This window comes from Cebus imitator, unplaced genomic scaffold, assembly GCF_001604975.1.
Source record: "Cebus imitator isolate Cc_AM_T3 unplaced genomic scaffold, Cebus_imitator-1.0 Scaffold446, whole genome shotgun sequence".
Taxonomy (NCBI): domain Eukaryota; kingdom Metazoa; phylum Chordata; class Mammalia; order Primates; family Cebidae; genus Cebus; species Cebus imitator.
The window spans coordinates 1,544,337-1,557,427 of record NW_016107761.1 but is presented as its reverse complement, the minus strand read 5'-3'; the positions used below and the strand labels follow the sequence as shown (position 1 = coordinate 1,557,427).

At 36.5% G+C, this 13,091-nt stretch overlaps 1 protein-coding gene across 1 annotated transcript in view; it reads left to right on the top strand.

Annotated features, from left to right (window-relative positions):
• The window catches only part of LOC108291166 (probable maltase-glucoamylase 2), a 124,983-nt gene extending 111,892 nt beyond the window's left edge, over positions 1 to 13,091 (top strand). Inside the window, 3 exon segments of the mRNA XM_017511348.2 lie at positions 7,221 to 7,394; positions 8,697 to 11,408; positions 11,411 to 13,091. Coding sequence (XP_017366837.1) covers positions 7,221 to 7,394; positions 8,697 to 11,408; positions 11,411 to 11,572 — 3,048 coding nt within the window. The 3' untranslated portion in view covers positions 11,573 to 13,091.

Here is a 13,091-nt window from a genome sequence, read left to right as displayed (position 1 = left end):
AATGCCAGATGTAGGTGATGGGGAGGAAGGCAGCAAATCACACTGCCATGTGTGTTCCTATGCAACAATTTTGCATGTTCTTCACATGTACCCCAAAACCTAAAATACAATAAAATAAATAAACTGGAAAAAAAAATATGGGACTGTGTGAAAAGACAAACCTACATTAGATTGGTGTACCTGAAAGTGACGGAGATAATGGAACCAAGTTGGAAAACACGCTTCAGGATATTATCCAGGAGAACTTTGCCAACCTAGCAAGACAGGCCAACATTCACATTCAGGAAATACAGAGAACACCACAAAGACACTCCATGAGAAGACCAACCCCAAGACACATAATCATCAGATTCACCAAGATTGAAATGAAGGAAAAAATGTTAAGGGCAGCAGAAAGAAAGGTCGGGTTATCCACAAAGGGAAGCCCATCAGACTAACAGTAGATCTCTCTGCAGAAATTCTACAAGCCAGAAGAGAGTGGGGGGTCAATATTCAACATTCTTAAAGAAAATAATTTTCAACCCAGAATTTCATATCCAGCCAAACTAAGCTTCATAAGTGAAGGAGAAATAAAATATTTTACAGACAAGCAAATGCTGAGGGATTTTGTCACTACCAGGTCTGCCTTACAAGAGATCCTGAAGGAAGCACCAAATATGGAAAAGGAAAAATTGTTACCAGCCAGCCACTGCAAAAACAAACCAAAGTGTAAAGACCATCAACACTATGAAGAAACTGCATCAACTAATGGGCAAAATAACAGCTAGCATCATAATGACAGAATCAAATTCACACATAATACTATTAACCTTAAATGTAAATGGGCTAAATGACCCAATTAAAAGGTACAGACTGGCAAATTGGATAAAGAGTCAAGACCCATCAGTGTCCTGTATTCAGGAGACCCATCTCGCATGCAAAGGCACACATAAGCTCAATTTAAAGGGATGGAGGAAGATTTACCAAGCAAATGGAAAGCAAGAAAACAAAAAAGCAGGAGTTGCATTCCCAGTCTCTGCTAAAACAGACTTTCGACCAACAAAGATCAAAAAAAGACAAATAAGGGCATGACATAACAGTAAAGGGATCAATGCAACAATAAGCGCTATCCTAAATATATACGCATCCAATACAGAAGCACCCAGATTCATAAAGCAAGTTCTTAGAGACCTACAAAGAGACGTAGGCTCCCACACAATAATAGTGGAAGACTTTAACACCCCAGTGCTAATATTAAACAGATCAATGAGACAGAAAATTAACAAAGATATTCAGGCCTAATAGACCAAGCAGGCCTAATAGACATCTACAGAACTCTCCACCCTAAATCAACAGAATATACATCCTTCTCAGCACCACATAGCACTTATTCTAAAATTGACCACATAATTGGAAGTAAAACACTCCTCAGCAAATGCAAAAGAATGGAAATCATAACAAACAGTCTCTCAGACAACAGTGCAATAAAATTAGAACTCAGGATTAAGAAACTCACTCAAAACCACTACATGGAAACTGAACAACTTGCTCCTGGATGACTACTGGGTAAATAACGATCTTAAGGCAGAAATAAAGAAATTCTTTGAAGCCAATGAGAACGAAGACACAACCTACCAGAATCTCTGGGACACAGCTAAAACAATGTTTAGAAGGAAATTTATAGCACTAAATGCCCACAGGAGAAAGCAGAAAAGATCTAAAATCAACCATTAAAAGAACTAGAGAAGCAAGAGCAAACAAATTCAAAGGCTAGCAGAAGACAAGATATAACTAAGATCAAAACCGAATTGAAGGAGAAAGAGACATGAAAAACCCTTCAAAAATTGTCAATGAATTCAGAAACAGGTTTTTTGAAAAGATTAACAAAATAGATAGACTGTTGGCCAGATTAATAAAGAAGAAAACAGAGAAGAATCAAATAGACACAATAAAAATGATAAAGGGGAGATCATCACTGATCCCATAGAAATACAGACTACCATCAGAGAATACTATGAACACCTCTATGCAAATAAACTAGAAAATCTAGAAGAAATGGATAAATTCCTGGGCACATACACATTCCCAAGACTAAATCAGGAAGAAGTCAAATCCCTGAATAGATCAAAACAAGTTCTGAAATTGAGGCAGTAATTAGCAGCCTACCAACCAAAAAAAGCCCAGGACCAGACAGATTCACAGCTGAATTCTACCAGAGGTACAAAGAGGAGTTGGTGCCATTCCTTCTGAAACTATTCCAAACAACAGAAGAAGAGGGACTCCTTCCTAACTCATTTTGTGAGGCCAGCATCATCCTGATACCAAAACCTGGCAGAGACACAGCAAAAAAAAGAAATTTTCAGGCCAGTATCCCTGATGAATATCGATGTGAAAATCTTCAATAAAATACTGGAAAACTGAATTCAGCAGCACATTAAAAAGCTTATCCACACAAGCAATATGCTTCATTCCTGAGATGCAAGCCTGGTTCAACATATGCAAATTGATAAATGTAGTCCATCACATAAGCAGAACCAATGACAAAAACCACATAATTATCTCAATAGATGCAGAAAAGGCCTTTGATAAAATTCAACATCTCTTCATGCTAAAAACACTCAATAAACTATGTATCGATGGAACAAATCTCAAAATAGTAAGAGCTGTTTATGAAAAACCCACAGGCAATGTTATACTGAATGGGCAAATGCTGGAAGCATTCCCTTAGAAAACTGGCAAAAGACAAGGATGCCCTTTCTCACAACTCCTATTCAATATAGTATTGGAAGTTCTGGCCAGGGCAATCAGACAAGAGAAAGAAAAAGAGTATTCAGATAGGAAGAAAGAAAGTCAAATTGCAGTTGCTGATGACATAATTTTATATTTAGAAAACCCCATTGTCTCAGCCCCAAAACTCCTTAAGCTGATAAACAACTTCAACAAAGTCTCATAATACAAAGTCAATGTGCAAAAATCACAACAAGCATTCCTATACACCAATAATAGAGAGCCAAATCATGAGCAAACTCCCCTTCATAAGTGCTACAAAAAGAATAAAATACCTAGGAATACATCTTACAAGGGATGTCAAGGACCTCTTCAAGGAGGACTACAAACCACTGCTCAAGGAAATAAGAGAGGACACGAACAAATGAAAAACATTCCATGCTCATGGATGGGAAGAATCAATATCATGAAAATGGCCATCCTGTCAAAAGTAATTTATAGATTCAATGTTATCCCCATCAAGCTACCATTGATTTTCTTCACAGAATTAGAACAATCTACTACAGATATATACTACAGATATATATACTACAATCTACTGCAGATATATAGACCAATGGAACAGAACAGAGACCTCAGAAATAACACCACACATTTACAACCATCTGATCTTTGACAAACTTGACAAAAACTAGCAATGGGGAAAGGATTCCCTATTTAATAAATGGTGTTGGGAAAACTGGCTAGCCACATGCTGAAAACTGAAACTGGACCCCTTCCTTACACCTTATATAAAAATTAACTCAAGATGGATTAAAGATTTAAATGTAAGACCTAAAACCATAAAAAACCTTAAAGAAACCTAGGCAAAGCCATTCAAGACATAGGCATGAGCAAAGACTTTATGACTAAAACACTAAAAGCAATGGCAACAAAAGCCAAAATAGACAAATGGGATCTAATTAAAATAAAGAGCTGCTGCACAGCAAAACAAACTATCATCAGAGTAAACAGGCAACCTACAGAATGGGAGAACAGTTTTGCAATCTATCCATCTGACAAAGGGCTAATATCTAGAATCTACAAGGAACTTAAACAATTGTACAAGAAAAAAAACATTGGAAAGTGGGTGAATGATATGAATAGGTGAAGGATATGCACACTTTTCAAAAGAAGATATTTATGCAGCCAATAAACATATGAAAAAAGGCTGTGCATCATTGGTCATTAGAGAAATGCAAATCAAAACCACAATGAGATACCATTTTATGACAGAACGGTGATCATTAAAAGGTCAGGAAACAAGATACTGGAAAAGGTGTGGAGAAATAGGAATGCTTTTACACTGTTGGTGGGAGTGTAAATTAGTTTAACCATTGTGGTAGACAGTGTGGCAATTCCCAGGGATCTAGAACTAGAAATACTATTTGACCCAGCAATCCCATTATTGGGTATATACCCAAAGAATTATGTATCATTTTACTATAAAGACACATGCACATGTTTCACAATAGCAAAGACTTGGAACCAACCCAAATGTCCACCAGTGTTAGACTGGATAAAAGAAAATGTGGCTCATATACACCATGGAATACTATGCAGTCATAAAAAGAACGAGTTCATGTCCTTTGTAGGGACATGGATGAAGCTGGAAACCGTCATTCTCAGCAAACTACACAGGAACAAAAAATCAAACACTGCATGTTCTCAATCATAAGTGAGAATTGGACAATGAGGATATATGGGCACAGGGTGGGGAACATCACACACTGGGGCCTGTCAGGGGGATGGGGGGCAAGAGGAAGGATAGCATTAAGATAAATACCTAAAGTAGCTGACGGGTTCATAGGTGCAGCCAAACACCATGGCACATGTGTGCCTATGTAACAAACCTGCACATTCTGCACATGTATCCCAGAACTTAAAGCATAATGAAAAAAATTCAAAAATATCTTGTGAGTATTTTTATATTGAAAAAAGTAATAAAAACATTTTGGCTATATCATGTAAATAAAATGTTTTGAAGTTAATTTATCCTTTTTCTTTCCCCTTTTTAAAAAAATGTGACTACTAGAAAATATTAAATTACATATATAATTTCCATTATATTTCTATAAGACAGCATGGACTTCCATATTGCCCACTACTTCTTTTTACTAGATTCTATATTTTTCTGCTGTTATTACATTGTGTTATTTTTTAACACATGTATCAGATTTTTGGCACATATAAATCTCATGGTCAGCTTATACATTGAAATTATTCTCATAGACATGATTATCAGGTCATGTTATTCCATCCTGCATTTGTCCCTCTGAAACTAACTGCAAGACTTTGTATACTAATGAATTTGTATATTCTCTGCTCTTAAATTGAGCAGTTGAGTTGAAGACTACATATTTTTTTCCTCTCAAATATTATTTTAATGAAGCTATTGATATGGAAGTCCTGAATTTTAGTGCTATTTCTACTGCGAACTATTATTCAAATTAGGAAAGACACCCTGTTTAACCTGTGTTTTTTTTTTTTAATTGTAAGACATTACATTGCCCTTTAATAACTTCTAATTCCAAAATTTCATTTTTCTAATTAATTCTTATTTCTGTGATGTTTGATAGATTTTTTTCCTGAAGAATAAGGGGCCTGAAATGAAAGAAAGCTCCCAACTTTTCCTGGGGATAACTATTATCAATGGTTTCCTGGCTGGTAAACCAGCTTGTGGGGGTGGGAGATGATTTGTAGCATTTGCTAATTTCTGTAATGTAGCTACTCTCACCATCTTAACCAATTTCAAGCATCCACTGGCTTGCAAAATTCCAGGAAATTTAAAAATTAACTCTCTCAAATCAATAAGGACTAGATTTAGAACCCATTTATTTTGAGCTATATATTTTTTCTTGATTTTTCCCTTGTTTCCACCTGCCCAGTAGCAAAAGTCTTGTTCATCCTTAATGCCAATTGAATAGGGTTCTTTTTTCTCTTCTTACTGCAGCCATCATAATTGAGAAATGCATAGCTTCACTCTACTACAACTATGTCCTTGATTTGTTGCATAGAATCTTCAGAATCTTACCCTCCACACCTACCTGGCCTCATGTCTCTGTTTACTCAGCACCAGCTATGGTTGTCTTTGCACTCCTCAATGAAGGCGCCTTTGTTCAGTGTGTCCCTGTGTCGCTGTTTCCTGTATCCTAATAAATCCTTTCCATCCTTCCAGGAGTTCTGAAGTTACATGTCCTTCCTAAGTTCTCCCTTGATCCTCTTCCTCCCATGTAATTTTTCCTCTCTTCACACCCATGAAAATAACCACTGTGATTTTCACTTGGACCTTCATCATTTGCCACCTCATTATTTATATCATATTGTTATAACCCCTGTATTACTACTTACACAATTTATGATTTGGTTAACTTCCCGTGTTTCTTGCACACTGTCCTTGTCTAGGGACTGTTTGCCACACTTCTTTGCTCACTCTAAATTAATTCATGCAGTACCATGTACAGGGGCACATTGCACTTCCAACTTTACCTGTGTTATCTAGCCTTGTTGCCTTGGACTACTCACTTCATTTTCCAGAGCTTCAGTTTCCTTGTCTCTAAGATAGCAATACTGATATTTTCTGTTCAAAATGATTATTAGAATACTTATAATGTAGGGAAAATAACTTTCATAATGCTGGTACAATAAACTTATTTTCAGCATTACCAAATTTATTATAGCAGGTAGTCAGGAAGTATGTCTTCATGAAGTGTGTAGAGAGTAAAGCTAGTTACCAGACTCTGGGAAGGGGTGGGGGCCATAAAGAGAGGTTGGTTACTGGGAACAAAGAGACAGTTAAATAGCAAGAGTGAGTTCTTGTGTTTGATAACACAGTAGGGTGATGACAGTTAACAGCAATTTATAGTATATTTCAAAATAGCTAGAAGAGAAGATTTGAAATGTTTCAATGCAAAGAAATGATGAATGTGTCCAGGTGCAGTGGCTCAGTGGCTCACACCTGTAATCCCAGCACTTTGTGAGGCTGAGGTGGGCGGATCACAAGGTCAGGAGTTCGAGACCAGCCTGGCCAAAATGGTGAAACCCCATCTCTACTAAAAATACAAAAATTAGCTGGGTGTGGTGGCACACATCTGTAGTCCCAGGTACTCGGGAGGCTGAGGGGGAAGAATTGCTTGAACCCACGAGGCAGAGGTAGCAGTGAGCCGAGACCACGCCATTGTACTCCAGCCTGGGTGACAGAGTGAGACTCTGTCTTAAAAAAAAAAAAAGGTGAATGTTTGAGGTGATGGATATCCTAAATACCTTGATTTGATCCCTACCCATGGTATATATCTATCAAAATATCATATGTATCCCATAAATAAGTATAACTATTATGTATCAATAAAAATGTAAATACATAAAGAGCAAACAGATATAACAAAAGTAAATTTAGGTTTGTTAATATTTTAATATAGATCATAGTCTATCAACAATATATTATGTATATTTTTCTCTTTATAAATTCTTTATAGAACATCTTGCAAATCCAGACCATACACAATAAGTATTTGAGTGACTCAAATCCACTAAAAGTTGGATATATTAGAATCTGGGGTATGAACTCTACCTATGTGACACAAGTCAATTACACCTATGACAACAAGCCATTTATGGGGAGAAATTTCCAGAGTGACCCTTATAAACAGGTAGGTCTGAAAGGAATATTAGCATATCACAAGTAAATTTTGTCATTCTGCAAAATTATCACCAATAATTTTGCTAGCAATTAAAATTATCAAGTTATATTCTCATATATTAGAATGTTATAAATATGTGCAATAGATATGTTCCTGAAAAGTTGCAAATGTTGAATCATATTGTAAAATGTGCAACATTAGTGGTCTTTTCAGTATAGTCTAGGGGTCAGTGATCACTGGCCTGATGAGATCCTCTCCATGTATTTACCAAAGAGACTGCTATGTTTTGATAGGTTGGTCTTCCACGTCAGCAAAATAAAACTTATTCCTGCTGTAGAGGCTAAAACAAAGGAAAGGGTGATTCCCTAAAGCTGTTGAAGGTTTCCCCATCCTTCCTGCAGTTATTCATGTCCCTGGTCAAACTGATGGATCTTACGGGTGGATGAAAATTGGCAGTAAACTGTGGTGATCATCAGGTGAATATATTCACCTGTGGTATAAGATAAAAGGTTGACAAAACAGGGGGACAGAAATAGCAGGCCCTACCTGAGGATTCTAGAACCAACTAAACTAGAATTTTGGAAGATAAAATACCAATCATTACCAAAGGCAACTACAAAAAAAAGTATCTCACTTTTAGAACACAAGACTTCATAAACACAGAATCAGCAACCCGTAATGGATAGTTTAGAAAAGTGGAAATGAATAACCATAGTTCTTTTTTTCTATAAGGTGAAGTGGGCGCCCTGATGGTATTTGGACTCTGGAAAATGGCCCCTCTGAGTGCTCAAATAGTTACTCTCCCTTTAAGCTCTTCTGGGCATTTACCTTAAAGCATTTTACCTAGACCTAGAACAGTAATTGCTTCCTGTTAAGATTGTGTAGAAAATCCTGGAAGACCTCTTTTTAAAAACTGTATGGTGTATCTGATGCCTATTATGTGCGAGACACTATACTGTTTGGAATGAGGAAAACATGAAACCGCCCTGCTGTCAAGAGGACTAAAACCCAGTGGCAAAACAAAGAGATTTTAATAAATGTTGTTTTAATCACAGCTACAAATATTTGTAAACAATAAGGTTCTGACTAAATGAAGTGAAAAGAAACAGCATAGGGATTATGCACACAGAGCATCTGTCTGTATTTACCTGACCGGAATCAATGTGACCTAACCTGAAAAGGAATATTTATATCTTATTACTGGAAAGGAATGAATACATCATTTTTTATTAAATTGTAATTTAAGAGGTGACCTACATGTAGGTTTAAGAAGTTCTAAAATATCCATTTATGTCTTTTCTTTTCTGGCAGACACTAACTATTCAATTGACTGACGACATTATCAACCTGGAAAAGTTAACTGAGGTTACTTGGATTTATGGTGATCCTGTCCTTCCTACTCCAACTAAGACAAGTACCATCCCAACGAGTTCTCATCCTTCTCCATCTACTACTAATGCTACCAGTTCTGAGACTATCACTGGTTCTGCCAGTGCAAATAATACCACTGGCACTACTACTACTGCTCCTATCACAACCACACCTTTTGCAACAAGCACTGTTGGTGTTAGAGCTAGTACTACTGTTCCTGATACAGCTGCTCCCTTCCCTACAAGCACTACTACTGCTAGCACTAGCGTTACTGTTCCTATCACAACCACACCTTTTGCAACAAGTACTATTAGTGTTACAACTAATACTACTATTCCTGATACGACTGTCCTTTTCCCCACAAATACTACTACTGGTAGCACTAATACTACTCTTCCTATAACAATTACACCTTTCCCAACAAGTACTATTAATATTACCACTAATACTACTGTTCCTGATACAATTACCCCTTTCCCTACAAATACTACTACTGCTAGCACTAATGCTTCTGTTTCTATCACAGCCACACCTTTTGCAACAAGTACTATTCTTGTTACAACTAGTACTACTATTCCTAATGCAACTGCTCCTTTCCCTACAAGTACTACTAGTGCTAGCACTAGTGTTGCTATTCCTGTGACAACCATACCTTTTGCAACAAGTCCTATTGGTGTTACAACTAGTACCATGCTTCCTGATACAACTGCTCCTTTCCCTACAAGTACTACTAGTGCTAGCATTGTTGCTACTGTTCCTATTACAACCACACCTTCCCCTACAAATACTGCTGATGCTAACACTAGTAATACTGTTTCTAATACCACTATGCCTTCTCCTACAAGTAGTGCCAGTATTAGCACTATAGCTACTGTTTCCATTTCAATGACTCCTTCTATGACAAGTACTGCTGATGCCACCATTAGTACTACTGTACTTATTGCCACTACTCCTTCTCTAACAAGTACTACTGATGTTACCACTAATACTACTATTTATAATATAAGTACTCCTTTTCAAACAAGTACTACTAATGCTAGCACTACTACTAATGTTGCTAATATAACCACTACCTCTTATACAAGTACTGATGATACTGTTCCAATTACTACTATTCCTTCTTTTGCAAATACTGGTGTTGATACTACTAGTAATAGTTTTCCTATTATGACCACTTCTTCCTCTGAAAGTACTAATGCTACGAACACTACTGTTATGGTAACTACTTCTCCTACAAGTACTGATGTTGCTAGCACAAATAATGAATCTTCTGTGACAAATTCTCTTTTACCTACAATGTCTGCTGGTAATAGAACTAGTAATAGTATTTCCATATCAACTACTTCTTCTGGTAATATTGTTCCTATTGTGACTACTCCTTCTCCAAGTACTGATGCTACTAGTACAGGTAAAAATACTATTCCTGGAATAACTACTTATTACCAAACTTCTCCCACCACTCCTACCCACACTCTTACTTCTATTCCTAGCTCTACTACTCCTATTTTGAGCATGTTTCCAACAAGTAATACATTCACTACTGATAAAATTACTAATTTTACTACCCCTACAAATGCAAACACCATTATTTTCAACACTCTTGATACAAAAAGTACCATGATATTGGATGCTACAGTTGCTACTACCAGCACCAAAGATAATACCATGAGTCCAGATACAACAGTTACTTCCACAGACAAATTCACTATACACATCACACAGTTCACTGCTCCCCATTCTGTTACTACTACGACTCTAGGCTTAAGCCACACATCATTAGCTCCTACACATCTTCCTAGTCTAGGCATCATTGATACTACTACTGCCAGCACTACAGCCCCTATAATGGATTTAGTTACTACAAGTATTATAAATATCACCACTGAGGGAAACACAAATACAACTACAGGAGTTGCTGCAGCTACCATGATGACAAATACTACTTCTATAAAAACTACCACTGAGGTAATTTCAACTCTACCTCATATAGGCACACCTGGTGCCATCACCACAGATGACGAGTCTCCAGCTGCACTTACCACAAATACCACCACTATCTATCCTCCAAATACCCCTAGTTATGCTTTAAATACCACCTCCACAGACACTGGAGATACTACTACACCAAATACCACCAATGCAAACATGACCAGTATAATGCCAGGTGTTACAGATGTTATAAGTACTCCCACGACTGTTAATGTTAGCATCACAACTATTCCTATTTTGAATACTTTTTCTACTACTTCAGACACCATAATTACTAGTACTGAAGACTCTGACACTTCCTCACATATAAACACTGCAGATGTTACATCTACTACTAAAACTACTGCAAGTGCCATTACAGTACATAGTACCACTATAGCTACACATATTTTCAACACAAAAACTACAAATTTAATTACTACTTCTGACACAGCCTTTACAAACACTTACATTTCAAGGACCACAGTTATTCCCATCACCAATACTATAAATAGTACAGGCCATGCAGTAAATATCACTGATGCAGATAACTCTAACAGTGTAACGGGTAACACCACACACATTTCTGTTTCAAATATCACAACAGCCTTAGACACAATAACAACTACTGGTCTAGATTTAGAAACTTCCCATATGGCAACAACAAATTCTACTACTGGGGAGTAGTGGCTAGTTATTTACCTATTACTACAACTGGTGCTACCACAGGTACTACAAATATTACCAAAAATGCTTTAAATGCTACCACTCCTAATAGCACAATACATACCTCTACTACTGCACCTACTTATATTGCAAATGCCGTAAATGCTGCTCTAGTTCCATGATTACTACTCAAGGCAGGATCGTTACCTCAGACAACTCCTTCAAACAACTATTACAGATACAGAAAATCAGTTATGAGATACTCTATTTTATGCTACTTAAGTTTTCACAAATATTAGTGCTGTAGCCACAAAAGACACAGCTACTCCAAACACTGTCATCATTGCAGACATGTTTAGGAAGGCTTACAATCCTTATAGCTTTCACCAAAGAAGCTATGGCTACTTATTTTGCAGCCATAATATGTACTCTCTTTCTTTTAAATTATAGTTATTATTTTTATAACCCCATCAATTAAACTACAGATGTTTTGTATATCCTATATATCCTTGCTGCAGACTTCACGGGTAATTTTGGTATCTCAGATAACACCGCTTTAGGCTCTATAAATACTATTGTCTTAGATGTAGTTATTAAAATAGTCCAACTTGTTTCTTGAGTCACATGACATAATACCATAACTGAGAGCACTAGTGATACCCCTGGCACTCAAATGGCTTCTATACCAACAGTTAATATTACAGTAGAGTATGTAATTAGTCATGCTAAAAAAATGCACTTTATTTTCCTATGAACTTTTCCAAATGGCATAGTTACCAATAGAGCCATTTGCATTACACATACTAATAGTATTATTGCTTCTGAAGAGTTCCTAACTGTAGCTACAGATACGGAAAATGCTACCATTGAAGGTCTTGTATAACCTTACTTCAGGCATTGAAATAATCTTAAGTTATAAATATTACCTATTGGTTTTGCTATCATAGAAAATAAAATAATTATAGATCCTAAAAACATAAATTCCTGAACTTTGCAACCATTATTTTATAGGTACTACTAATACTCTTACTACAGATTTTATAAGTACTTCCACTTATAGATAGTATTCTCAGAAAATTATAATCAATCTAAATTATGAGATAGTCTTAAAGCCTCGCTGTTACCACCAGTGACTGGCTCTGACTCTAGTATAAATCAGAAATTATCCAGACAGAGGTAAGAATGTAAATATATAGCATAAGGAAGACAGCTTCTGCACTGGAATCACAGTTCATAATCTTATTTGTGTTTTCTTCTATTCATACAAGCTTTTCCCTTATAATCTCACTGTCCAGACTGTCCTTCATTATGTTAGGGTTATCAGTCTGTGCCTGGTCTTTCATATCCAAATTCATCATTTATCCTTGATCTTTTCTTAGATCACTCAGACCCCCATGAGTAGACCCATGGTTATTACCAAATCTGGTCAGTTGGGTACTATTGAAGGTTTAATGCTGGGACAGTATTCTCAAAGTTTAGTTCATGGATCCATGGGGTGCCACAAGTTCTTAAAATCTACTTTCACAATGCTTCTAAGTTACCTGTTTTTTCAGTCTCATTGTCTCATTAGTACATAGTGGCATTGTCCAGAGACTCTATGCTGTATTGTGTCACAATAGATGAATATAGAAACAGAAGAAAGAATCTAGCTGTCTTCTATTAAGCTAGACATTAAACAGATTTACAAAACGTAAAATAATG